At 37.3% G+C, this 27,306-nt stretch overlaps 2 protein-coding genes across 2 annotated transcripts in view; one reads left to right on the plus strand and one right to left on the minus strand.

Moving 5' to 3' along the window:
• Positions 1-27,306, plus strand: part of DLC1 (DLC1 Rho GTPase activating protein) — a 521,814-nt gene that overhangs the window by 17,584 nt on the left and 476,924 nt on the right. The window lies entirely within an intron of this gene.
• Positions 17,185-18,591, minus strand: C13H8orf48 (chromosome 13 C8orf48 homolog). Its single transcript, XM_054243808.2, has one exon. The coding sequence runs from the start codon at positions 18,462-18,464 to the stop codon at positions 17,607-17,609; it is 858 nt and encodes a 285-aa protein (XP_054099783.1). The 5' UTR covers positions 18,465-18,591; the 3' UTR covers positions 17,185-17,606.

Consider the following 27,306-nt stretch of genomic DNA (forward strand, 5'->3'; position numbering starts at 1 on the left):
AGATAATTTAAAAATGAAATGTCAAATAAGATGAGTTCAGATTATTAAAAATTCTTTAAAGGAAGTAACCATGAACATATGGTGGGAAATAACTTGTGGGAGGGAAACATTCATGTATATAGGGTGTTTCAGAAGGTCTCTTAACTGGTAGTATTTGGGATGAAATTTGTATAATGAGAACAAGCCAGAGAAGAGCAATTAAATGCACCATGAAGGAGGTAGGGGTGAATCTCTGTTGCTTTGAGAATTGAAGAAAAAGGATGCTGGGAGCAGAATAAGCAAAATGTGACTGATAAAAGAAGATAGAAGAGAGACTGTCCAACCCCCACCTTGTTTTTGTCCTCATGCAATGTGCTTCCCACCCTCTTCCCTGACCTGGTCCCATGTTGTCCAACACCTGAGAAGTTCCAGGGTTTCTCATCTGCTACCCTAGAGTCTTTGACCACAGGATGAGTTTGTGGTTCTAGCAGCAGTGATGTTAAGAAAGGTCTATCACGCTGGCTTCAGGCTGGGGAAACATCTAAAATTTAACAATGAATGGTATCTTTTAAAATGGAAAGATGAACAGTGAGAAGCTCCTGTGCTCTTTGCTAAAATGGCCCAGTACCTATCCCAGCATCTCTAGAGGAAAACAAGTGCCAAATTGGACAGTCAAATGATACCATCATGGCAGTGACAAAATGTGGTCAGGATAACTTTTACATTGATACTTTCTAAGAAATGATCAAGACTGCCATAGATGGGGAGCAGATGCACCAAGCTGGGCCTCCCACTGAGTCCATCCAGTACTATATCATCCTAGTTCATTAGCCCACTTTTGTCCAGGTCCACAGGCAGCAGCAAGACTAGCAGACCACCAGCTCCATGACCACCATCTGGCTCAGACAGATCTTCACAGTGCACCCTCAGCAGGGCCAGACAACACTTGAAGAGCTGCAGGTTGGATAAGATCAGTAGTTCGCATTGCCCAGATCCAGCCACAGGAGCAAATCCAGCAGACTCAGAGTGGCCCTAGACAGAACATATAGTTCATGCAGTAGAACAGTACCAACACGGCAAAGAACCTACTGAGTCAAGACACCTACTTGATCCTGAGTGGTATCAGACACTCAGATACTTTCCACCAATGCTCAACAGAACACACAGACAAAGTCCAATCAGAACAGTAGTAATTCAGCCAGCTCCTAGATGAACAGCAGCTCTCCTGAAGCCTGTAAGTGACCATGATATCTGGCCAGGATCTCATCCAGTACATGTTTATTCAATAAGCCAGGCAGTTTTGCCAGGGCAAACTCCTCAGCTGGGTGTTACTGAGGGCCTGCGTTGAAAAAGCTAAGGACACTCAAGGCAATTTTTACCATGAAGCCTCAAGCATTGAGCACAGTCTCCATCTCCAAAAACGTTGAACTCAGAGCTGCTGACTCTCTAACAGAAATATGCAATGGTTTTTCCTTCTTTTTTCTCTAAACAATCAATATTTTTCTAAAGAATTAATAGATATATCTTTGTTGTCAATCCTCTGACATGAAAATGTTAAATAAAGGCATACCTTGTTTTATAGTGATTCATTTTATTATGCCTCACAGATATTGCAGTTTTCACATGTTGGAAGTAGCTGATTTCAACCCTCCTGGATGATTTTGAGGGGCTCAAGACATTGGTACAGGAAGTCATTGCAGATGTTTTAGAAATAGCAAGATAAATAAAATTATAAGTGGTACCCGAGGAGGTAATTGACTTGCTGAAATCTTATGCTAAAACCTGGACTGATAAAGAGTTGCTTCTTAGATGAAATCTACTCCTGATGAAGAAGCTGTGAGAATTGTTGTGGTGACACCATTGGATTCAGAATATAAGTTGATAAATAGCTGCACAGTTTGAGAGAATCGACTCCAAATTTGAAAGACATTTCCCTTTGGGTAAAATGCTATCAAATAGCATTGCATGCTACAGGGAAATCTTTCATAAAAGGAAGAATCACTTGATGCAGCAAATTTCATCATTGTCTTATTTTAAGAAATTGTCACAGCCAGCACAACTTTCAGCAACCACCACCCTGAGCAGCCAGCATCCATCAACATCAAGGCAGGACCCACCACAGGCAAAAAGATTATAACTCACTGAAGACTTAGATGATTATCAGCATTTTCAGCAATAAAGTATTTTTAATTAAGATATGTACATTTTTTAGACATAATGCTATTATGTACTTAATAGACTGTGGTATAATGGAAGCATAATTTTTATAGGGACTTGGAAACCAAAATAATTGTATAACTTACTTTATTGCAATATTAGTTTTATTGAAGTATTCTAGAATCAAACACACAATATTTGTGAGTTCCTGTACTATATTAGTCAGGGTTCTCTAGAGGGACAGAATTAATGGGAAAAAAATATATATATATATATTTAATGGAAATTATATTTAACGGAAAAATTATATATGTGTATATATATATAATTTTATATATACATTTAATACATAATATATACAGAATTTTATATATATATACACATATATGTATATATATGTATGTATATATGTGTGTGTGTGTGTGTGTGTGTATATATATATATATATATATATATATAAAGGGAAGTTTATTAAGTATTAACTCACATGATCACAAGATCCCACAATAGGCTATCTGCAGGCTGAGGAGCAAGGAGAGCCAGTTTGAGTTCTAAAACTGATGAACTTAGATCCGATGTTCAAGGGTAAGATGCATCCAGCACAGAAGAAAGATGTAGGCTGAGAGGCTAGGCCTGTCTCATCTTTTCACATTTTACTGCCTGCTGTATATTTGATGGCATCTGGTTAAATGATGCCCATCCAGATTAAGGGTGAGTCTGCCTTCCCCAGCCCACTGACTCAAATGTTAATCTTCTTTGGCAACACCATCACAGACACAACTAAGATTAATACTTCGCATCCTTCAATCCAATCAAGTTGACACTCAGTATTAACCATCACATCTACCGACGCCACATTTGTGGTGTTTCCTTGAAGAGAGTGTTTGCAAAATGTTTTTGTTTTGTTCTCACTGCTGCTTCCTTATAAGAGAAAATTTCTGCAGGGGTGTGTATTACCATATCCTGACCCTTGGAAAAGCTTCATGTAGAAGCTCTTTTTTATGATCTCCAGAGGCTATAGAAAAAAAGTTTCATTTAAGAGATGAATTTATCATTCTCTATGGAGAGCGAGCTTCATTTTGTCTCCAATCCCTTCTTTTTCAGAGACCCCATGAGACTAGAATTTTGTATGTCCATCCTATCCTCTTCACACACCCACACACACACTCACTCATCCTCGCAGTTTTTTTGAAATTTTTTAAGTGCATTAAATTTTGTTCTACCTTTGATGTGTGGACTTCAAATTGCATGAAATACAATAAGTCATTTTTATATAGGAAAACAAAGCTGAAAACATGAAAAGGGTGAGGATGAAGTTAGGGAGAAAGAAGGAGGTATAGGACAAATCATAGAGGACCTTGCATGACCCGATAAAGAGTTTGGATGTTATTCTATGGGAAGTGATAGAATAGACTTTGCCCAATAATTTGATTCACATCTTTGAAAGATTACCCTACCTTCATTATGTAGACTGGATTACAGGACGATGAACAGAAGTGAAAAAACCAGTTAGACATCTAATGCGACAGTTTATGCCTGAACTAAAGTGGATGACAGTGAACATGAAGACCCTTAAATGGATTGGATTAGATAAATCTTGGATGAAGAAAATATAGGATTAGCTGTTGGATTGGATATGGAACTTCAGAGAAAGAAAAGCAGTAAAATTTAGTACCAAGACAATAGTTCCATTTACTAAAATGGGGAAGGCTGGAACAGAAACAGGATTGGGGGAACAGCAAGAGTTTTGCTTGGGACAGACTAATTTTAAGGTGCCTATTTAGGAGCAAAGAGTTTAGTTTTGTCCTCCAAATGATATAATTTATATATGTAAATTTAAAGTGCACTGATATTGAACAAATGGAAACTTAAGGAGAAAACTTATGGTTAGCTGAGAGCAATTATGAGGTAGAACTGAAAGTGAGGGATAAAATTTGACTTTACTGAATGAGATCCTTCCGGTATGCAGATGTCTTAGTTCACTGCAAAGAGGTGAGAGATTAGTAAACACTTTGTAACAGAGTCTGACTCCATTTTTGATGTTTGACTACTGGCAACTTTAAAATTCCACCACTCTCTCTTCTGCCCTACATGGGGAAAATCTGATAAGAAAGCAGGGGTGCCCCTTGGTTCAGCACTTGTGGGAAGCTCATATCATGAAAGACAGTGCATTCTGGGGAACCCTCACCCATCCTCACCCCCTCATCACAATAGAAAACAATCCACTATCTTGCCATGTTCAGAGCCTGTCCTGCTCTTCTTTCTCAGAAAGTCTGATTATGTGCATAGTAAACCTTTTCATACCCTCTTGGTGTGTGGGGACATCCACTTCTACTCTCCAGTTAAAATAGTTAATACTGCCTCATGTAAATTAAAATAGGGTCTTAAAAGTTTGAAAGCCATTATGCAAGACCTATTTAGAGATGCAATGTTTATCCTTTCTGCCCTCCCATGAGCATTAGTCATCAGTTTGGTCATCTCAACTATATTTTGCATGGCAGTCCATTTCACCTCCACAGATGGCTTCAGGGATTGGCGCAATGAGCAGGAAGTTCAGGCAATGACTCCCACCACCGAGGGCTCTTGCTTTACTTGCTAACTGGCTGTGCCCCCTTCTGGCAAGCTTGTGCTTTGAACTGTGCTGTTTTGTGTAAGCTTCAGTTAAAAATTTAGCCAACCTAAATCACAAATTTGTAATTGGCATATGGGAGAATGGGATTGGGACCCTCCTTAAAGTGATCCTGGGTCATGTGTCTCAGCTTAGACCATGTGTCTGAGTTTAACTTATGTGTCTTGGCCCAGCATAGTCCATGACTGATGCCAGGCTGAGAGGAATAATTCCTATCCTGTCACCGTTGTTGTGTGTCTCAACCAGGCACTGGCCACCATTCTAGAGACTGCTTAGGGAATCACTGATACAATGTGTACTATATGGGGTCACTGGGTGGTTGCTCACCTGGAGCCCTCACAATGTGCTATGCAGAGGGCCACACTTCTAAAAGCAGCAAGCTCACTAGGACATTATAAAATGTTTTTGTTGCTGCTGCTACCTATGCCACTATGGCCCTAAAATAACCTCTAATATTGTGATACATGTATATATTATATAACATATAGTATATTAAATATATTAGAAATATATTAAATATTAATATATTATTTATATTATATTTTTTATATATTCATATTTTTATTTATTTTGTTAAAATACATTAGTATATTTTAATGTTACATAAAATATATATTTTATATTATAATATAAATGCTTTTGTATTATATTAAATATATTTTACTATATAATGCATATATATAAAGTCAGACCCATGAGATCTGACTTTACCTCCAGTTAGATATATATGTATGTGTGTATATATACATATATATGCCCCCAGTTCCTGAAATAGAGCTCCTTACACTTTTTACATGAGGGTGCTAGGAGACTCTTTTGTTCTAATATTTGTTCTTTGACCCCTGGTTTCTGGCACAAAGCTCCTAAGATAGATAGTTGTAATTTATGAGTTATAGGAGAGTCTAGCACAGAGCTCCTAAATCCCTGAACATTTCCTAGGCGATAGGAGTCTCTTTTGTTCTAATGAAGTGACTCCTGGTGGGCATCTGGAAAGCCTCTGAATGGGAGCTAGTTGCCAGGGGAACTAACCTGTAATAAAAGGTTGAAACTTTCAGCCCCACCCCCTCAACCTCTGTGGAGGGGAGTAGGACTGAAGGTTGAGTCCATCACCAATGGTCAATGATTTAACTAATCATGTGTAAGTAATGAAGTCTCCACAGAAAACCTTATGGACAGGGTTTGGAGGGCTTCTGGGTTGTTGAATACATGTGGCTACCTGGAGGGTGGTGCACCTGGAGAGGGCATGGAAGCTCCACACTCCTTCCCCCACACCTTGCCCTATGCATCTCTTCATCTGTATCCTTTGTAATATCCTTTATAATAAGCCAGGAAATCTAAGTGTTTCCCTGAGCTCTGTGAGCTGCTCTAACAATAGTTGAACCTGAGGAGAAGGTCATGGGAACCCTGTATTTATAGCAGGTCAGTCAGAAGTGTAGGTGACAACTTATTAATATTATCTGCTATAGGATCTGCAGTGGGGTAGCCTTGTAGGACTGAGCTCTTAACCTGTGGGATCTGACTTTCACTCCAGGAAGATATGTCAAAATTGAATGGACTCTAGGACACCAAGTTTGTTTCCACTGAAGAATTGCTTGGTGCAGCGGGGAAAATCCCACACATATGGTGTCATAAGTGTTGAGTAACTGTGTAAGAGAGTAGGAAAAAACAGTCCGTTTGTTTTTTCCTTCAGAATTGGTGTCAGTGAAATGAGATTTGCTGGAATGGCTCTGACTCACTGAGACATGGCTTGGGGTGAAAAAGGATAGCCTTTGATTAGAGAAAGCAGAAGCCATTGATTCCTGGGTGGCCATGTGGTCATCCTTGGTACGGAGCAGCAGCTGTGCTGAATTACTAAAGGTCAAAGTTACCAACGAATTTTAGAGGCAGAGCCAACTCCCTGGGAGTTGGTTCACTGGACACAGAAGGAAATGCAAACTAATTTTTTAAAATGAAATGTTGAGTGCATGAGAGTAAGAATTAGGCTTTGTTTTTTCCTATTTCTAGAACCTGATCCTCTCAGTGTTATAGGAATAAACATTCACATTTCCACCCCCATGTCCCCACTTCCCGTGGCACATCCAAGGAATTAATTTAAATCAACTAGGATCCTTAAATCCAATACAGCAACAATTGTCATGGGTGAAGCTCCTCACCTTAAAGAATAATTTGACCCCCACCCGATTTAGACCTGCAGCTGCTGCCCTACAACCCCCACCAAAACCCACGTAAGGAGCTGAGTAAAAGATTAAAGACAACTGGCTGGGCACAGTGGCTCACGCCTGTAATCCCAGCACTTTGGGAGGCGAGGCAGGTGGATCACGAGGTCAAGAGATCGAAACCATCTTGGTCAACATGGTAAAACCCCATCACTACTAAAAAATACAAAAAATTAGCTGGGCATGGTGGTGTGTGCCTGTAATCCCAGCTACTCAGGAGGCTGAGGCAGCTACTCAGAATTGCCTGAACCCAGAAGGCGGAGGTTGCAGTGAGCCGAGATTGCGCCATTGCACTCCAGCCTGGGTAACAAGAGCGAAACTCCGTTTAAAAGAAAAAAATTGAAGACAACTATTCTCTGGAGAAAAACAAAATAGAAATTATACTTGATATTGCCTATTAAGTGTATCTGTGCCAGATAGGGTGGGGATTTTGGGTGTGTTAGACCAAGTATGAAATAACAAGTAGTATTTTCATGGGGAAGAAAGCTTATTTATGTAATCAATTTTTTTTGGTTTGGGGGGAGGGGTCGAGGAGATGGAGTCTTGCTCTGTTGCCCAGGCTGTAGTGCAATGGTGTTATCTCAGCTCACTGCAACCTCTGCTTCCTGTGTTCAAGCAATTCTCCTGCCTCGACTTTCCAAGTAGCTAGGATTAGACATGTGTGCCACCACTTCCAGCTAATTTTTTGTATTTTTAGTAGAGATGGGGTTTTACTATACTGGCCAGGCTGGTCTGGAACTCCTGACCTCAGATAATTCACCCCTTAGGCCTCCCAAAGGGCTGGGATTACAGGTGTGAGCCATCATGCCTGGCTATTCATTTAAATTAAACCTTGTTTGCAGTCATGTCCTTGGCCTCACAACTTGCATAGCTGTGTGAAATAAAAAGTTTAGGCATCTGTAAAAAAAAAAAAAACAAGATAACAATTTGAGGCTCTTTACAGGAAGAAACTTAAAAATACAAGCAGGGTAAAATATAACTGTCTCCCAACAAATTATATCCGCTAACAACATACACACATATATAAAGCCTAAATACAGAGGAGGAAACAGAAACCAAAAACAGTGGTCATAATTTGGCTCAATCAGAAATAAACAATTTATTCAAATAATGGATAAGACAAAAACATAAAAGGGTTTCTTCTGGCCAGCCTCGGTGGCTTGCGCCTGTAATCCCAGCACTTTAGGAGGCCAAGGCAGGAGGATCACCTGAGGTCAGGAGTTCAAGAATGGCCTGACCAACATGGAGAAACCCTGACTCCACTAAAAAGACAAAATTAGCCAGGCTTGGTGGTAGTTGCCTGTAATCCCAGCTACTTGGGAGGCTGAGGCAGGAAAATCGCTTGAAGCCAGGAGGCAGAGGTTGCAGTGAGCCGAGACCGCACCATTACACTCTAGTCGGCAACAAGAGAAAAACTCCACCTCAAAAAACAAAAAAGATTTGCTTTTTCCCTATACAACATAGGTTCTAAATTAGCTTAGCATGTCCTGAGATGGAACAATTGGCAAAATGTTATGGCACCATTTAATACTGAACTCAAATTATGGCTATACTCAAGGATCCTATTAAATTTAACCTAAAATTTTAGATATACCTAAAATCTGAAGAGAATTATTGAACATAAAAGAGAAATGCCTTCCCTTCACTACTGCAAAAAAAAAAAAAAAAAATACATGGCCTAAATTCTTCATAATCATAGAACCCATTACTCTAACACATACTCTGTGGACGTGGACACTGATCCAATGCGTAATAAGCTATAATTAGATGCAATCTTTGTCGTGTAAAATAGGCTTGGTAAGCTGGGGCTGTATAGACTTCCATCCCTTCTGTCCCAATAAAATAGTTAATACAACCTGCTGTAAAATAAAGCAATCTTCAAGGAATGAAATCTGTCATAAAGTCCAATGCAGGAAGGCATTTATCCCCACTGCTTCTCTGGTAAGAGCCTAATTGGACGGTTCTTCAACCTAGAAAGAATTAATGGTGCTTCATGGTGGGTCACCACAACCCTAACGCCAGGATCCCACCAGTGACGGCCTCCACACCCAACATAGAGTCAGTAAATTCCATTTAATATCAAGTGGTAAGTACTTTGCAGTCAGAGATATTATCAATATGTTCCTCTGTTCAGTGCCTTTTTCAACAGCCACACTTAGCCTTCGCCTTCAAAGGGACACAATATGTCTTTACCAAGCTACTCACAGGGCACTTGCAACCCAAGCAAATTTTGATTGGGTTGACTACTAGGCATTAACCACATCCACCTTTCTCCAGTAGCACAGATACAGCACTGTACTGATCATACCTTGCTCTGGGGAGATTCATTTGACACACTCACTGAGGACATACAAGTACTGCCAAAAAGAAGATAAGCATTTCTCTTCACATAGCACAGGGCCCTACACACCAGTTAAATTCAGAAAATTATTTGGTAACCTGAGGAATTCTGCATCTGTAAGAAATAGCAATTGACTCTATCAGACCCCACAATGTTAAAAGAAGCTCAACTTCTAGAACTTTTCAGCATCTGGAGGCAACAAATTTCTATGTTTACATTTTTTATATGTTTCGATGTTTACATTCTCGTAAATTTTACTGAGGCCTATTTATGCTGTTGCAAATTGTTCCTCCTGGAATTGTGTCCTCTAAAACAAAGAACTCTAGAATCGGATCAAATGGCAGTACAAAATAGGCACTCTCCCTATTTGGTGATCCCTCTCCCTGGCCCAGAAAAATCCTTCACTGTGGAGGCTTTAGCATCTTTTCTCAAACCTTCAAACCCCTTAACAACCTGGAAATCCCTTGGGATTTCAGGAATGAACAGCAATGGAGGTTTCTACACTTCACGTAGAGTATTAAAACTACACGTGATGTGTCTTACTCAGGAGTTGCTGCTTTTCATCCCTTAATCCAGACATCCTTGATAAAGAATGGGATCCCAGGGCAAGTATATTTAGCTGAACCTTAGGCAGTCAATTTGGGCAACAATTAGCTCCATCTATGCACTTTTATAGGCCATTTCCAACTGTCTAGCCCTCTGGTTCTGCCAATGGCAGCAACGACTAGTTATCCAAAATTTGCTCCTTTGAGGAAGATAACTATGAAAATCCCTTGCCACGTAGATACTCAAAATATGTTAAGGTTACACATGGCTCAATGCCTACTCAAACCACAATACAAAGTCTTCTTTATACCGTTCAGAGTTCCAGATATTGCTAATAATGACCAAGGCACTCATTTTACTTATCAAAATACACAATGCTGAGCTCTCAAACATGGTGTTCAGTGAACTTTCACCGCCCTTACCAGTTTCGGGTGACAGGCGTGAGAGAGTACTATTATGTTTGGTACACTGAAGCTAAAATTTAATTAAATGAAACATAATGTATCTCAGTCATCAGTCAAGCATCAGGGATAAATTGTAACAAAAATTATGACTCAATTTTTTTATGTTTAACAGCTGAAAGCTTTCAAGCCCCTCTCTTCTGCCCCATATCTCCACTAACTGATAAGAAAGCCCATATGCTCCCTTAGTTGGTGTGGCACACATTCAAAACATGCAAGCTCCTGCCCACGTGTGGGAATCATCCCCTCAGCCCCACCCCCTAATTATAATAAAAGCCATGCTAGTCTCTTTCCTCACTTTCAAGCCATTTTCAGAACAGCTTGAAAACCTGCCCCTCCTCCCTCCTTCCTAACCCTCATTACGTGAGTAAATAAATCTTCATACTCTCTCAGTGCATATGTGGCACCATTAGTCCTGACGTCCAGAGAAAATTTTGAATGGGATGACTACAACACACTTTCTCCTAAACATCAATTAATAGTTCAACAAACAGTGGCTCATCGAAATCAGGCCTTATGATTACATTAGACACTTTGATGGAAGTTTGCAATTTTCACTGTAATTTGAGTTAACTGTAAGTTGGAAAATTTCTGAATTCTCTACCAGAGGGGAATTATCAACTGAGAAGTTCAACTATGTTTTCATTTTGTGTTTCTCAAATTAACAATTTGGGTTTTTATTTTTCATCTGTCACTTTCAGGCAAAATTGAGGGAGAGCTCACACCCAGTCACAATCCTACTTATTTTCTGCCTGTTTACTGTTTTGCTGCAGAATGAGCTGTTACTATATTAGACTTCATCATGAAACGAACTAGCATGTTTTAATTTGGAGGTATTCTAAGTTGGGTGTCCTAAACATTCCTAAACAGTACTGAGACTGGAATTTGAATGACTCATGTTCAGGACTGAGCTTACTTTTCTCTGTCTGGCATCATCACTTACTTCTGTTTTCAGAGTTTCAAACTACAATGCTGTTCAATAAACAGATTTGTTTCTAGGCACAGAATTTTAGTCTATTTGATAATAAATCTAGATGACAAAACATGAAATAAATATTTGTATGATTTGTATACAACAACCACATAAATTATACATTTGTATAATTATGTATTAAGTTGCTAGACACATATTTAGTGTTGTATCAACAATTAGGGAAATACCTGGCTTCTTAGCACTTCATCTGATGACGTTTCTATTTCACCTGTGTTAGAATCTCTTGGGTGCAGCTGTAAAGTATTTGGAGAAAAGATATCCAATCCTTTTTGAATATATTCAGGGATGAAAAACATATATATTAAGTTTGAGCATTAAGAATTTTTATCCTGGCCGGGCGCGGTGGCTCATGCCTGTAATCCCAGCACTTTGGGAGGGCGAGGCGGGTGGATCACAAGGTCAAGAGATCGAGACCATCCTGGTCAACATGGTGAAACCCCATCTCTACTAAAAAATACAAAAAATTAGCTGGGCACGGTGGTGCTTGCCTGTAATCCCAGCTACTCGGGAGGATTGCCTGAACCCAGGAGGCGGAGGTTGCGGTGAGCCGAGATCGCGCCATTGCACTCCAGCCTGAGTAACAAGAGCGAAACTCTGTCTCAAAAAGAAAAAAAAAAAAAGAATTTTTATCCTATTTCAAAATTTCAAAAAGTCATCAAATACTTCTAAAATTAATAATAATTTTCCACTTGGAAATGTGTACTGCCTAGAAATATCTTTTTATATTAATTGTTTAAAATGAAAAATGCACTAATTAGCTGCTTGCTTTGTGGGAAGATCTCTTATCAAAAAACTTTGTTAATTTGCCACTGAGGAAAAGAATGTGTATATATACATGCTGAAAGGGAATCAAACCCCTGGAGAGATAAGAGTTAAACTACAGAAAATAGTCGCTCAGAACACTGACAGATAAAAGGATGCTAGAAGATTATTTTCTTCTTTTGGTGGGGAAGATATATTCAATTTCATTGTTAGGAAGCACTTTCTTTTTAGCCATGAAACTTTTGTCCAGCACCATCACATGTGAGGCACTGTGTTAACCACCAAGGATATGATGAATGATGGAGGCAGTCGCTATGCTTGAGTTGCTCACAAGTAAAAGAGAAAAGCATATTAATTAAGCCTCAAGTGTCATAAAATGAACTTTTATATTAACGTCATATGTGAATTTTATATTAATGTCATAGAGCACATAGGCTACTGACTTTAATTCTGATTAGTAAATGCTTAAAGGTTATGAGTGCAAAGGTGAGGCTATGAGTACAAACGTTGGCTTTAAGCATGTGCCAACTACAAGATTACCTCAATGGATGCAGAAAACACGGACAAAATACAAAGTGCTTTTATGATACAAACATTCAATAAACTAAGAATTGATGAAAATGCCATCTATGAAAACTCATAAGTAAAATCATTCCCAGTGGTGAAAAACTGCAAATTCCTCCCCTAAGATCAGGAACAAAACAAAGATCCCACTTTCACAGGTTCTATTCAATATAACAATGAAAGTGGTAGCCAGGGCAATTAGGCAAGGCTAAAAAGGCATCCAAATTCGAAAGGAAAACATAACATTACGTTGTAGATATACTCTCAGGCCTGGAAAACTCGAAAGAATCTGGTTTTTGTTGTTGTTGTTGTTAAAGCTAATAAATGAATTCAGCAAAGTTGCAGGATACAAAATCAGCATGCAAATATCAACTGTATGTTTATACACTAGAAATGAACAATACAAAAAGAATTTTTAAATCATTTTATTTAAAATACCAACCAATAGAATAAAATATTTACGAATAAATAAAACAAAGGAGGCACAAAACTTACATGATGAAGATAACATAACACTGATGAAATAAATTTTAAAAGATGTAAAGCCATCAATGTGCATGAATTGGAATGCTTAATATTGTTAAGATGACAATGTTGCCCAAAGCAATATACAGATTAAATGCGATCTTTATCAAAAGTCCAACATATTTTTTACAGAAATAGAAAAACCTATCCTAAAATTCATATAGAATCTCAAGGAACCATGAATAGCTAAAACAACTTGAACAAAAAGAATAAAGATAGAGATTCCACATTTCCTTATTTCGAAACTTATTCAAAGCACAGTAATAAAAGAGTATTGTACTGGAGTAAGGATAGACACAGAGACCAATGGAACAGAATTTAGAGTCAAGAACTAAACCATTATTTCTATGATCAATTGATTTTTCACAAGGGTGCTAAGACTATTCAATGAGGGGAAAAACAGTATCTTCAACAATGGTACCAGAAAATACTGTCTATCCACATATGAATGAATAAAATTAGATGCTTATGCCATAAACAAGATAATTACTCAAAATGGATTAAATACCTAACTATAACGTGTATGACTATAAAACTCTTAGAAGAAAACATGGTCAAACTTGCATGATCTTAGATTTGGTGTTGATTTCTTAACATATGACAAAAAAGCATAGGCACCAAAAGAAGAAATAGATAAATTGAACTCCATTAAAATTAAAAACTTGTGTGTATCAAAGGATACTACCAAGAGAATGAAAAACCCACAGAATGAGAGAATATACTTGCAAATCATATATCTGCTAAGAATTTACTATCCAAAATGTAAAAGTAATTCCTGCAACTCAGTAAGACAGGCAAATCAATTTAAAAACGGGCAGAGGATTTCAATAGACATTTCTCTAAATGAGGTACACAAATGACCATTATTCACATGAAAAGTGCTTAGCATCATTAGGCATTTGGAAAATATAATCAAAGTATGATGAGATACCACTTCGCAACTACTCAAAAAGCTATAATTTTTCTAAGTGGAAAATAAAAAGTGTTGGCAAGGATGCGAAGAAATCTGAATCCTTGTAGCTTGCTGGTAGAAATGCCAAATGCTGCAACTGCTGTAGAAATAATTTATCACTTCCTGAAAAAGCTAAACATAGAATTACCATGTGATCCAGCAACTCTGCTTATAAGCATAGGCCCAAAAGAATTGAAAACAAGTGCACAGATACTCATATGCCGATATTCATAGCAGCGTTAAGCACAATAGCCAAAAAGTGGAAACAATGCAGGTGCCCATCAGCAGATGAATGAATACACATACATGTAACACATACATTCAAGGGAATATTGCTGAGCCATATAAATGAGGTTCTGATACATGCTACAACTTGGATGAACCTCAACACTAAGCCAGACACAAAATGACAAAGACTGCTGATTCCACTGATATGAAACATCCCAAATAAGCAAATTTATAGCAATAGAAAGTACATCCAAGGTGACCAGGTACCAGGGCCAGGGAGAGAATGGGGAGGTATTGCTGTACTGGTCCAGAGTTTCTGTTTGAGTTGATGAAAAATTCTGGAAACTGTGGTGATGGTTGCACATTTTGGATGTAATGCTACTGAATGGTACTGTTAATAATGGTTCAAGAGATAAATTTCTGTTATGTAGATTTTACCCTAAGAAAAACAAAAGGGAAAAAAAGCAAGGTGCTGAAGAGAGCACATAATAAATTATCTTTGGTGTTTATATTTGCATAAAACAGCACTGAAAGAATAAATAAGAAATGTATATAAGTAGTTATTTATAGGTAACATCAATATTCAGCCCCTACACAATAATAAAGTTATGTTGATTAAGGTACAGAAATGCCTCTGTCCTGGTAGGTAAATGTCCACGCCCTGATTCTGTGAATTCTCTCCACCTGTGCTCTTATCCCAAGATACCTGACTGCACTATGGCCCAGCAAGTAAAGAGTTAACCTTGGCAGTTCAGGGATCTGGTAGGTTAGTCTAGAATGAGGTTGGATAGTTACAGGCTAGAGGGGAGACTTTGTAATCTAAACTTTCTAATATTCTTTTGATTTTTAGTCCTAAAAATAGGAAAATAAAATTTGAGAGCTGAAGGAAGACAACGAAGAAGAGGGAGAGTATGCCAGGTGAAAAGCGTAGTTAAGAGAATTTAGGCCAAACAAATGTGCACATATAACTTTTGTTACAGTGACACAAATAACAAAAGAACTCAGGGAAGTACTGGAGAGGCTTGAATACAGGGGGAAGGGATTACAAAAGAATAGAAAGGTGAAGTTGGACCAGATGTTAAAGAACCACTATGTGATCTTAATTAGTTTGAACTATTTCCATAGCAGAGATAAACCATTTAGAGTTTTGTTTTGTTTTAAATCAATAGAATTATTTGAACAGATTTGCGTTTTAGAAAAATAATTCTGGGCTGGACACAGTGGCTCACGCCTGCAATCTTAGCACTTTGGAAGGCTGAGGGAAGAAACTTGCTTGAGCCCAGATGTTCCAGATCAGTCTGGGCAACATAGTAAAACTTCTCTACTGAAAATAAAAATAAAAATAAATTTATCCCGGCATGGTGGCATGTACCTAGAGTCCCAGCTGCCAGGGAAGCTGAGGTAACAGGATCACCTGAATCCTAGAGGTTGAGGCTGCAGTGAGCAGTAATTGCACCACTATGTTTCAGCCTGGGTGATAGAGCCAGACCCTGTCTTAATAATAAATAAATAACAAATTTTTAAAAAGAAAAATAATTCTGAGAACTGTATGCTGACATCTGAGTACTGTTTGCTGAAAGTCTTGCTGAAAAATAGTTAGCTTGGGGTTGAGTTGAAAAGAGAAAGGAAGAACAAAAGATGACTCAGATTTCTAGCTTCATTGACTAAAAGGGTGGAGCGTGACCTTTAATGGGGGAATTCTAAGTGGAAAATTATTCAGAATTTTGATTATATAAAACATGAATATATTGAGATGTCAAAGATAAAGTATGACATAATATGAATTACAAATAAAAAGTTCTTATGAAAATGGTAAAGGTTAGTTTCCATTTAGAATGACTTACTAAGAGAAAATATGCTAAATTTTATGAGAAAAATAGTATCTTTATATGTAAATGGAGTTCTTAACTCCAAGAGTAATACTGAAATACAATACAAAAACTCTTCTGTACTGATTTTTGCAAACAAATTTCTTTTTCACCGAGATACTTCAGGCGTTAGATATGTGGAAAAGTGATCTCCAGGCAATGCCGCTAATTCTATCGTTTTGTATTTTTATAGAGGAAATAAATAATAAATGGCTTTTCAGAATGCCACCTAATATTTTTCCCCATCAATGTGGTTTCAAAATGCCATGGTATTCCTTTGGGAATAATACTGTTTCCTTATTACGTAAATTTGGATGAACAACAGAAGTTTCATAAAATCTTCATGACTAAAATGGCTGTTTAGATAATTTGTTAAAGCATTCTTCCCTCAAAACTCAACACTTACCTCCAGCTCTTCTTTTTCCCCCTACAGCTAAATTTTTCAAGGAGTACTCTACATCCACATTCGTTATTTACTTAGATTTTTCCTCAATCTACTTTGTCTATCCAATTTCTGTAAGTGAAAGGGCTTTTGCTAAGGTCAACAGTGCCCAATACATGACTAAATCATCTTTATATGGCCTCTCTGTTGATTGATATGGCTAATAATTATCCTTCTTTAAATATTTATTCCTTAACATCTATGACACTATACATTCCTGATATCCACGATCCCTTTGATAATTATTTTCTCAACCTTTTATGCAGGCTTACTTTCATCTACTTAGCCATTAATTGGCATTTCTCAAGAGTTGGTATCAACCCTGCTATACCTTTCCTCTGAAGTGCAAAAACAAATAATAAAATGTTTCCTCAAATTATCAACGTATATGTCCAAAAAGCACCTTATATATCCAAATAATCATACTCCTCATCAATCCCATCAAACACAGTCCTCTACTTTTCCTATCTTAATGAAATTAATGATCACTCATCCTGGCACACAAGTCAGAGCCTTAGTAACATTTCCAACATATACTATTTATTAATAACACCATTTGGTTGCCAAAGACAGTTATTACTTCTTAAATTTCTCTTACATCCCCATACTACTTTGCTTCTGTACCATCAACACCCTGGGCCAAACTACTAAAGAATCTCTCTTGGATTTCTGTAAAGGTTTTGTAACTATTCCAACAACAATGCCTTCAATAATCAGAAAAAAAAAGGAAAGTTCATAGTCCTCAAATCTGTGAAGGAAGCATAGCAGTCTTAAGTTTCTCAAGTGCTGGTAGAAATTATGGTAATTACTTAAATACACAACAAAAACATATATCTACATTACACATTATCATTGACAATCACCAGTGCTGGTTGGGTTAGAGTTAAGTGACTTGCAAAGTGGCAGAGAAAAGAGTAAATGATAAGCACGATTTCCATCTTGCTACATCTTCTGCTCTGTATCTGATCTTTCTAAACCAGAGTATCTGATACGACTTTTCTCAGTCAGTCTTTCCCAGATTATTCTGGGGTCATCTGAAAGCCTGGGAAAGTCTTGATGTGCTTCTCCAATGCGGGTGAGAAAGTCTTTGGTATGAAGATGTTCATCTATTTTCTCTTGAAGTAGAAGTGACTCCAGTAAAGTCTTCTTTTGTTTCAGGAAGGCAGACAGGGCCAGCTCTGCTCTTTTCCTGTTACAGTCGGGACACTGAGAAGATACATGTTGCTTAGTTGTTGCACCCTGTATTGCTGTCGTCCTCATGTTTTTAAAGTAGATTCTGTTGAAAAGTTCATCAGGGACAGAACCATTTAAGGCATCTCTCTCTGAAGCCTCTGCATCCAATCCAAGATGCAGCTTTTTATGTCTGCTGCTCTTTTTCTTCTTAGAATGCCCTCTACAATGAATCAAATTTATCTTCGTGGTGCAATAGGACTGCAGGGCATTCAATTCTTCATCAAGTACCCGAATGATTTCTGTTTGACATTTGGTGTCTGGCTGGTACCGTGCAAAGATAGAGTCTTTGTGCTTGGGGTAGTTGATCCATTGTTTACTCAACTTCTTTTCATAATTTTTGAAGTCCGAAAGCTCAGACTGTGTGTCTCCTTGTTCCAAGCTTAGAGTCTGCTTTTCCCTCTCCAGTTTGCTTCCAGAGGTCAGGGGAGAGGACTGTCGTCCTCCACAGGAGCTGAATGAACTGGAAGTCTGTACCTCATCAGTAAAGGTCTTCCAAGTCTCAGTCTCATCAGAAAGGTTTGCAAGAGCACTTTTGTCCATTTGGGCCAATTCTGGGCAGATGGCCATCACACTGCATCAGACTCGGCTCCTCATCTCCTTTGCCCAGGTTAAGACTGGCTCAGGAAACTGTCAGGAGCTGAGCTCTCTGGGCACGACTCTCCGCTTGCCACCAGCTCTGCAGAGCTCGTCTTCCGGGAGACGCCTTCCCAGCTGCCTTGGCAACGCGGACCGCTCATGCGCAGTGAGTGGCCACCGTGCAGCGACCCGCCTCTTCCTAGGCTCTCCCCAGCGCCCCTGCGCCTGCGCGCTGCTTGCTCTGCGTTGGCGATTTCGCCCTCTTGTGCTCTCCTGCTTGTCTTTGGTGCTAAAGTCGACTAGTCAAGGAAAAAAGCTTGCAAACACTGTTGCCCAGGGGTCAGACAGGTGACACACATGTGTGAGACCAATACGGTTAGGTGGCCTGTGACAAATCCGAACGTGTACGCCGGCCTAAATCCATCTAGATTTAAAAACCAAGCAAAACTGCTGGACAAGATACACAAGCAAAAACTTGTCTGCCAGGTTTATAGTCAGGAGACACCTCCCTGTAGACCATGTCTTTGAAGAAAAGTCAAAATACAGAAACTATTCGGTAAGAAGCAGCGTTTTGTGCTCCAGCACTCTGACGACGCTGAAGTTTGGGCGAGGGTGTGGGGAGAGGAAACCTGAATTTCCCAAATCTGTTTCTCTGGCCTTTTGTCCCTATAGGTCCCCTCTGGCTGGCATATCCAGGCCCGTCCTCAATCGTTATATGGTTAATTTCTTCTCCTCCTCTGAGTCCCATTTTCTCATGGAGGGCTTAATACCCACCCCTGCCCCAAACTCTTTCCAAACGTTTTTTTAAATCGTGTCCAACGGTGGCCAGGCACGGTGGCTCAAACCTGTAATCCCAGCACTTTGGGAGGCTGAGGCGGGTGGATCACGAGGTCAAGAGATCGAGACGATCCTGGTCAACATGGTGAGACCCTGTCTCTACTAGAAATACAAAAAATTAGCTGGGCATGGTGGCGCATGCCTGTAATCCCAGCTACTCAGGAGGCTGAGGCAGGAGAATTGCCTGAACCCAGGAGGCGGAGGTTGCAGTGAACCGAGATCGCGCCATTGCACTCCAGCCTGGGTAACAAGAGCGAAACTCCGTCTCAAAAAAAAATTAAAAAAAAAAAAAAATTGTCCAACTGTAAGATTGTATGAGTATCTGCTTATGAAGGCTGAAGGCAGAATTATGTCTGTTACCAACTAATATGTGCCCAGCAATCAGCTAACACATAGCAAGTGTTCCATAAATCTCTGTTGAGTGAATGTCTACAAAAATAAATAAATCTTACCTTACAGAGGTGCTGCAGAGGATTTGGGGAAATAAGTACTATCAGCTCAGGGAAATCCAACCTTTTTTCTAACTGAATCCCCAAACTTAGGCTATTATTCAGGATACATTTTTTATTAATTTTTTTTAAAAAACATAGTAGAGTTTTATTATCATGAGAAATTATAAAATGTTAACTAGGGATGGACTTTTTCTAGGTCATAATATTTCCTGAGTTTTAGTCAATGTCTAGCATAATTTCAAGAGACTAGACACCATTGTCAATTTTGTCTCTCTTTCTTCATGTGTGTGTTGTGAGTTAGGGGCTATTATTCAGGTCTAGCCATATATAGTCCCCAAGTGTTCATTTTGGCAAAGAGTGAAAAGTCAAAGATTCAAAAAGTATCTCTTAAATATGAGTCAGCTTCCTATTGGAGATAAGGAGACTCCAAATTCATTTACTCAATCAAAATTTTATTTTATTATATAATGGTAGTCTTTAAAAAAGAGGTAGCATGTAATTTGTAATTCCAAGTAATTTCCAGTAGGGCTCAATATTTTCATTGTTTATCTTTATTTCAAAGCTCTACCTCATTCTCTGAATATTTACACATTGATATTTACATACAATTCATGTTTAATATACATCTTATCCACAACATTGAACTAGGGAGCTATACTTTAAATAAAATCTATTTGTGTCTTCTAATATGCCAAATATCTGAGGTAATCTGCCTTTTTAAAACTAGTGTTTTATATTTCTCTCTTTTCTTTTTTGAGAGAGTCTTGCTGTCACCCAGGCTGGAGTGCAGTGGCGCGATCTAGCTCACTGCAAACTCCAGCTCCCAGGTTCAAGTTATTCTCCCGACTCAGCCTCCTGAGTAGCTGGGATTACACGGTGCACCACCACGCCCAGTTAATTTCTGTATTTTTAGTAGAGATGGAGTTTCACCATGTTGTCGGGCTGGTTTCAAAATCCTAACCTTGTAATCCGCCCACTTTGGCCTCCCAAAGTGCTGGGATCACAGGCGTGAGCCACGGCACCTGGCCTTTCTTGATTTTTAAAAATAACTTTATCCTAGAAGGAGGTACACCTGGGTGGGAAATTCTATAATTTATAATTTCTTTGTAATATTCAGCATGACTCAGTGGCCAGTTTTACATTCTAGTAAGTGTATTATCTAAGGAAGTAAAATATTTCAACAGTACTATATTTAACAAATAAGATTCATGAAAACACAAGTCAGTTTGATTTTTAAAAAATATGAAGAGTAATAATTTTCCTTTAGCAATCCCAGGCTTCTTGCCATCTCTCAGGGGCTGTTGGGATTATCAAAATCTTTTATGGACCAAGCTGTGGCTGAAGGCTGCTTGTGGTGGGGATTGAGAGAAAGTCCATCAGGCTCCCTTGGTTTAACCTTACTGTGTCCCTCCTGTTACTCTTCTTCAGCTACTGTCTCTTCTTCGTAGTTCCTATTGGAGAGTAAGGCCAAGGGTCTTCTTCCAGCTTTTTCCTTAATGATAAAGAATGCTTTGCAGTTGTAAGGCTGACCTCAGAAAGAAGTTAAAACAAATTTGTTCTCCTGTGATTTCCTCTTCTCTCTTGCTTTTCTTTCTTATGGAAGGAGAAAAACAAGCTTTCAGCATTTGTCGCTCTGGCAAGCAATTCTCCCACCAGGTATCATAACCGTTTCCTTGCTGAGTAGACATTTAGATGGTACCTCTTCTGAGTCATTGTGGTGTGCAGGGTACAAAGTGAGAATTTAGTTTAAGAGAGACTACCTTGACAGAGCCTTCAAAAATATTCTAACCTTTACATCAACTTCTCTAGTAATGCTGTGCTTCGTTCAGTGGATCCAGCAAGATGAAATGTTTAGCTCTTCTCCCAGGGAGCTAAGTAGAATGTGGCAAGAATCTCATTGTGAGGGCCATTTTTTGTGAAAAAAAGAATAGTGCATCATTCATGATGAAAAATTATTTTATTTATAGTTGTGCAACATATTTTTTGTGGTTCAGTGGTTGTTCTTTGGCCTCACAAATATCTCAATCTTTCTATTCTATTTTCTGCATCTTTAGTTTTATTACTTTTTCTGAAATTGATTAATTGCTTTGTGAACAGCTGCCTTCTACTTTAATAATTATTTTTTGTAAAAGTAATAATATAGGTTTACTGCAGATATTTTAAAAAGAAAATAAGCCACAAACACTGATTTTAAGCAAAAGTTATCTGTATTCTGACTTCCCAAAGATGATTACTATAAACATTGATAAATTATAATATTTTCCTTGATTTTCTTAATTAAAATCTAGATTGTATTGAATTTTGGTTTTATGAACAATCTTTTCCTGTTAGTAATAATATGAACCTTTCCATTCATTGTAAAAAATTATATTTCAACATAATTTTAAAAGTGGTTTTGCCTTATTTGATTTAACAAAAACATTCAGACAAGGTATTTCTAATTTTTGCTCTGAAAAATTATTGGAATAAGCATTCATTTAGCTAAATCTTTACATTTGTAGCTATATGTTTGGGATAAATTCCAGAAATCATAACTCATGGGTCAAAATGTATGCACATTTTTAATGGTTTTGCGATCTCTTGTTTCTCCTATAGAGATAAAACTGACAGATCCTTCAAAAATATTCTACCCTTTACACCCAGTTTTGCAAGTGCCACTGTGCAAGATTCTGTGGATAAATCAAGATGAAATGTTTAGCTCTCTCCTAAGAGACTAAGTTAAAGATGCCAGGAGTCTCGCTGTGAGGAGTTTCTGTAGAGGAAAGAGTCTTACATCACTCATGATTTTTTTAATGATTTTAATTTATAGTTGCTGTACATCATTTTTCTAGGATATAATATTATTTTGTCCATAAATACTTCATTTTAAATCTCTTACAAATTAGGCCTTTTTAAAAAACACCACATTATGATCACATCTAGCACATAATAATTCCTTAATATCATCTAATAATTAATCTGTGTTCAAATTTATCTGGCTGTCTCAAAAATGGCTTTCTGCAAGTTGAAGTGTTAGAATCAGGATCCAAACAAGGTCTACTGCCTGCATTTGGCTAATGTAGTCCTCAAGGCTTTTACTTCATGACAGTTCCAAAGTACAAATAGTTTTTGTAAATGAAAAAGTTAAAAGAAGCAAAAAGAGTAGTTCAGTTTTATTTTCTGTTCTTGCCATTATGTTCCCTATAAGTAATCATAATTTTGGAGTTTTTAGCTTATATTTGAAAACATGTTTTTGAAAATATAAATACATCTCTCATACATATGTGTCCCCCTCTTATAAAAACAAATTGATCTACTCTAGACATTGTTTTCTTCTCTTAAAAATATATTCAAGATATCCCTTTACAACAGCATATAGACATCATTCTCATTTCTTTCTATGATTGCATAGTATTTCATTGTGGGAATATACCACAGTTTATTCACACATTTTGATGGGCATTTTGCTATTATAAGAAATTAAAATATGCTTTGTATCTGTGGAGGTGTATTTTCAAGATGAATTTTAGGAGTGAGATTACTATATCAAAAGATAAAGACATATGCAGTTTTCTACATACTTCCAACTCCTCCTCCATAGGCAGCATACATATTACATTTCTGCCAGCAATGTATGGGAGCATCTGTTCCCAAGAGTCTGGCCAGCAGGATATGTTCTCAAATGTATGGATTCTTGCCAAACTAAAGGATAAGAAATGATATCTCAGCCTAATTTTAAATTGAATTCCTCTTATTAGTAGTAAGAATGAACACCATTTACATTTCTTTTGATGTGTACTGTATATTTTTTTTACCTATTTTTATAGAAATTTTGTTTTTTTTCTTTCAATTCTCAAGAAGCACTTCATACGTTGGAAATGTTATTCATTTATCTGTGACAAATGGCTCTTCTCAGTTTGTCTTTCTATTTATCTGTGCTGTGTTTTTTCATGTAAAAGTTCGATTTTTCTCTCATATATCAAATTTATCAATCTTTTTCCTACTTGCCCTTGGATTCTTTACACTAGCTTTTATTTTATTTTGTTATAGTTACTTTTATTTAAATTGACCCAATTCTTTCCTTGAGTGTACAGCTCTGTGAACTTTAACACATATGGGTTCTATAACTACCACCCAAATCAAGGTGCAGAATCCCCTGTTCTAACTCCTTTGTTGGCACACCCTCAACCTACTCGTAACTTGTGTCTCTCATAGTTTTTCCCCTGATTTTCTTCCTGTGGTTTTCCAAATATACAGTCATATTATCTATAAGTGAAGATAGCCTCTCCCTAATTTTTATGTCTGTAATTGCTTTGTCTTACATATCTAATTTCTTTGACTAATATTGCCAACACATTTTAAACAAGTAGTAGAGTTAATAACCTTACCCATTTTTAAAATTGGATATTTTTCTTTGTCTTAGGTTTACAAAACATATATAAAATATATCATAGTTCTGAAATGTTTTGAACTTAAAAATTCAAGTAGTCAGAATTGCCTGCATGATATAAAATTTTCCTGTAAAATGCTATTATTGCAAAGCTCTGGTAGAAAAATCAGTAGGTAGATGAACAGACAGATGAAGAAATAAATAAAGAACAAGCTCTCCAATTAAATATTTTAAATAAATTTGCCATCTATATTTCTTCAATATTGTAAGAATATTATTCACTTTACCCAGTTTTGCATTTTAAAAGATTAAGCTTAAGCAAAATTAAATCCTTCACATGTAGTGGCTTTTCATATTTAAATAATTTCAACTTTAGGAGGATGAAGCAGTAGGATCCTTTACGAACAGGAGTTCCAGTCTGGCCAACACAGTGAATCCCCCTTCCCAACCTGGTTTCTACAAAATGAAAAACTTAGCCAGATGTGGCTGCAGTTGCAGTAGGTGTGGCTGTAGTTACTTAATCAGGTGTGCACTTCTAGTCCTAGCTAGTGAGGAGGCTAAGGCAGGAGGATTGCTGCAGTGAGCTATGATTGCATCAGTGCACTCCAGCCTGGATTACAGACAAAGCAATATTCTGTGTCAAAAAAAAAATAAATAAAGGGAAAATACTTCAAATATATATGTCTAATTTTTTCTAAATAATTATAGGCAAATTGATTTTTGTGTGGCTGTTGTAATATGAACTAGCACACAAAGTTTGAGCCTAGACATTTCAAATGTCCCTATTCTAACCAACAAATTTTTGAATTAAAAAAATATATAATCTGAGTGACCTTTTTGTAAAGGATATTATCACTGAAATCAAGGCATTGGTAGGGTTGGTTCCTTCTAAGTGTTGTGAGGGGTGGTTCTGTTTCAGGCCTCTTTCCTTGACTAGTTTTGTTTTCATGTTCACATGAGGTTCTCCCTCCATGCTTGTCTCTATGCCCAAATTTCCTTATTTTTTTTCCACAAGGACACTAGCCATATTAGATTAATGCCCATTCAAATGGCCTCATTTCAACCTGATTTTCTCTTTAAAGACTATATCTCTAAATGAGGTCACATTCTCAGATACTGGAGGTTAGGATTTCGACCTAAGAATGATGAGCGGGGGGAGGAGGAGTACAATTTAACCCATGACGTGTACGTTATGTGAAAACCAGATTAAAGCTTAATTACACAATCTGCTTTAGGGGTTGAATTTTAGTATGAAAACTGCTGGTGATTTCCTAAGTGAGAAAAATAAAATAGTTAAATATAGGAACCTACTTGTTAATTAAGAACTATATTTTAGGTGAAAGTCTGTTGGGCCTTGTGAGAAGGGGGCCTTATATTCTCTGACACTATCATGAACTTGTCTGGCCAGCCTACAGAGTGATTGCTCACATCTAATATTTAAGTAAGAAATTAAGTATTATTTTTATTGGAAAATAAGTAAAATTATTTTTACAGTTTTCAGACTGGTATATTTCAGGATTTTTAATGTTTTTAGGCATTAAGCAATGATTTCCTACTATTATATCTAAGTAACAGGTAAAATTTAAAACAAATGTAGGTCCTATATTACTCAGCCATATTAGAAATAAATATACCCAATATATTTAAGAGTTGCAATGAAACTTAACAACAAATAATGTTAAATATGAATTTGAATTGTATGATCTCTTTTGCTACTTTGTTTTGGAAATTCTATGATAACAACATAATATACAGGTTTTCTGACACTAGCTCAATAGATAGCTGTCTTATTTACATTCTCTTTATTGTAGTTCAATTTCAGAATGGTTCTGGCCATCTTTATGCAATTTTATAAAGTTAGGTTCCTCAGTCTTGGGTAATACTATTGAACACTAACCCTGGAATCTAGGAAATAAATATAAATGAGATTCTAAATATAGTGTGTTTCCTTTCGTAGCACAGATGATGTATGAAATGAATACAGAAATGTGTCATTAATTTGAATCTGAGTTACATAGTTTTGTGTTTTCCTTGGGTAGAAGGATCTGTGATTATGGATGACAGAACTGGAATTTACAATGATTTTCCTGAAAACTTCTACATAGAATTATTTTTCCACTACTCTGAATCTTTGCAAAGCATTTTATTGTAATTTTTCTACTTACAATGTAAGCTTTCACTGTAAAATGAATATTCATATAATTGCATAGTGTTGAATGACATGGAAATTGCAAATAATTTCATTTGAGATGAATCTTTCAGTAAAACTATTTTATTAAAGTGTTCAAAGTAAGCATAAAAATATCACCCTTCCCTAGAAAGACAGCTATTGTAATAAATGGAGCTCACAGGCTAAACTCATTTTATCTCCTTATTTTAGATAGGCATTTTCCAAAAACAAACTATATCACTGAAGAATGTAAGACTGTTTCTTTAGAGCCTTCCATGCTTAACTTGAAAGCTGTCAACCCAGGAGGCTGAAACAGAGCAAGATTATGAATCCTGAGTGAATGGCTCATTCTTTGCGCCCATGCTTTGCTGCATGCTGCCATGTGGTACAAGGCTGAGAGGTATGCACTATGATAGCTAATGAAGCACTTCCTTTATATTGCACTGACCAGAACTCTTATTTGAAACCCATATATTATGCCACTGAAATCTCACAATGTTAGCTTTTGTTCTGGCTAGGAGAGGCAGTTTCTTGTCCTTTCTGTAGCTAAATTTCATGCATCAAAGTTGTTAGACCCTTTACTAATATGTGTAGCTCTAAGACATAAAACCAGCTTCTGCTATGTTTGCAAGAATGTTTTGTTTTTGTCTGCCTTTTTAATACAGCACCTTCTGAAGCCAATCATTTATAATTTTGAGGCCACTGAGAGATAAAAGGCTTGGAGAAAAAGTCATTGGCACTCCTGAAATCACTCATCTATGTCATATAGTGATACGATTAACATTTTAAGAACAGAGGTTGAGAAGAAACTTAATTTAGGATGAAAAGAATGACATCAGATGGACCAAAATTAATTACACTGTGTAATCCTCAATGTAACTGAGAAATATTCAGTGTGAGCCATTTGTTATATTTAAACATATTATTCTCATATGGTATTATGTGATTAGGACCTCCTTTCCTTGACTATGGTTAGATTATGTGTCTCAATGCATGCCCTGAGAA

Source organism: Callithrix jacchus, chromosome 13 (assembly GCF_049354715.1).
Source record: "Callithrix jacchus isolate 240 chromosome 13, calJac240_pri, whole genome shotgun sequence".
Taxonomy (NCBI): Eukaryota; Metazoa; Chordata; class Mammalia; order Primates; family Cebidae; genus Callithrix; species Callithrix jacchus.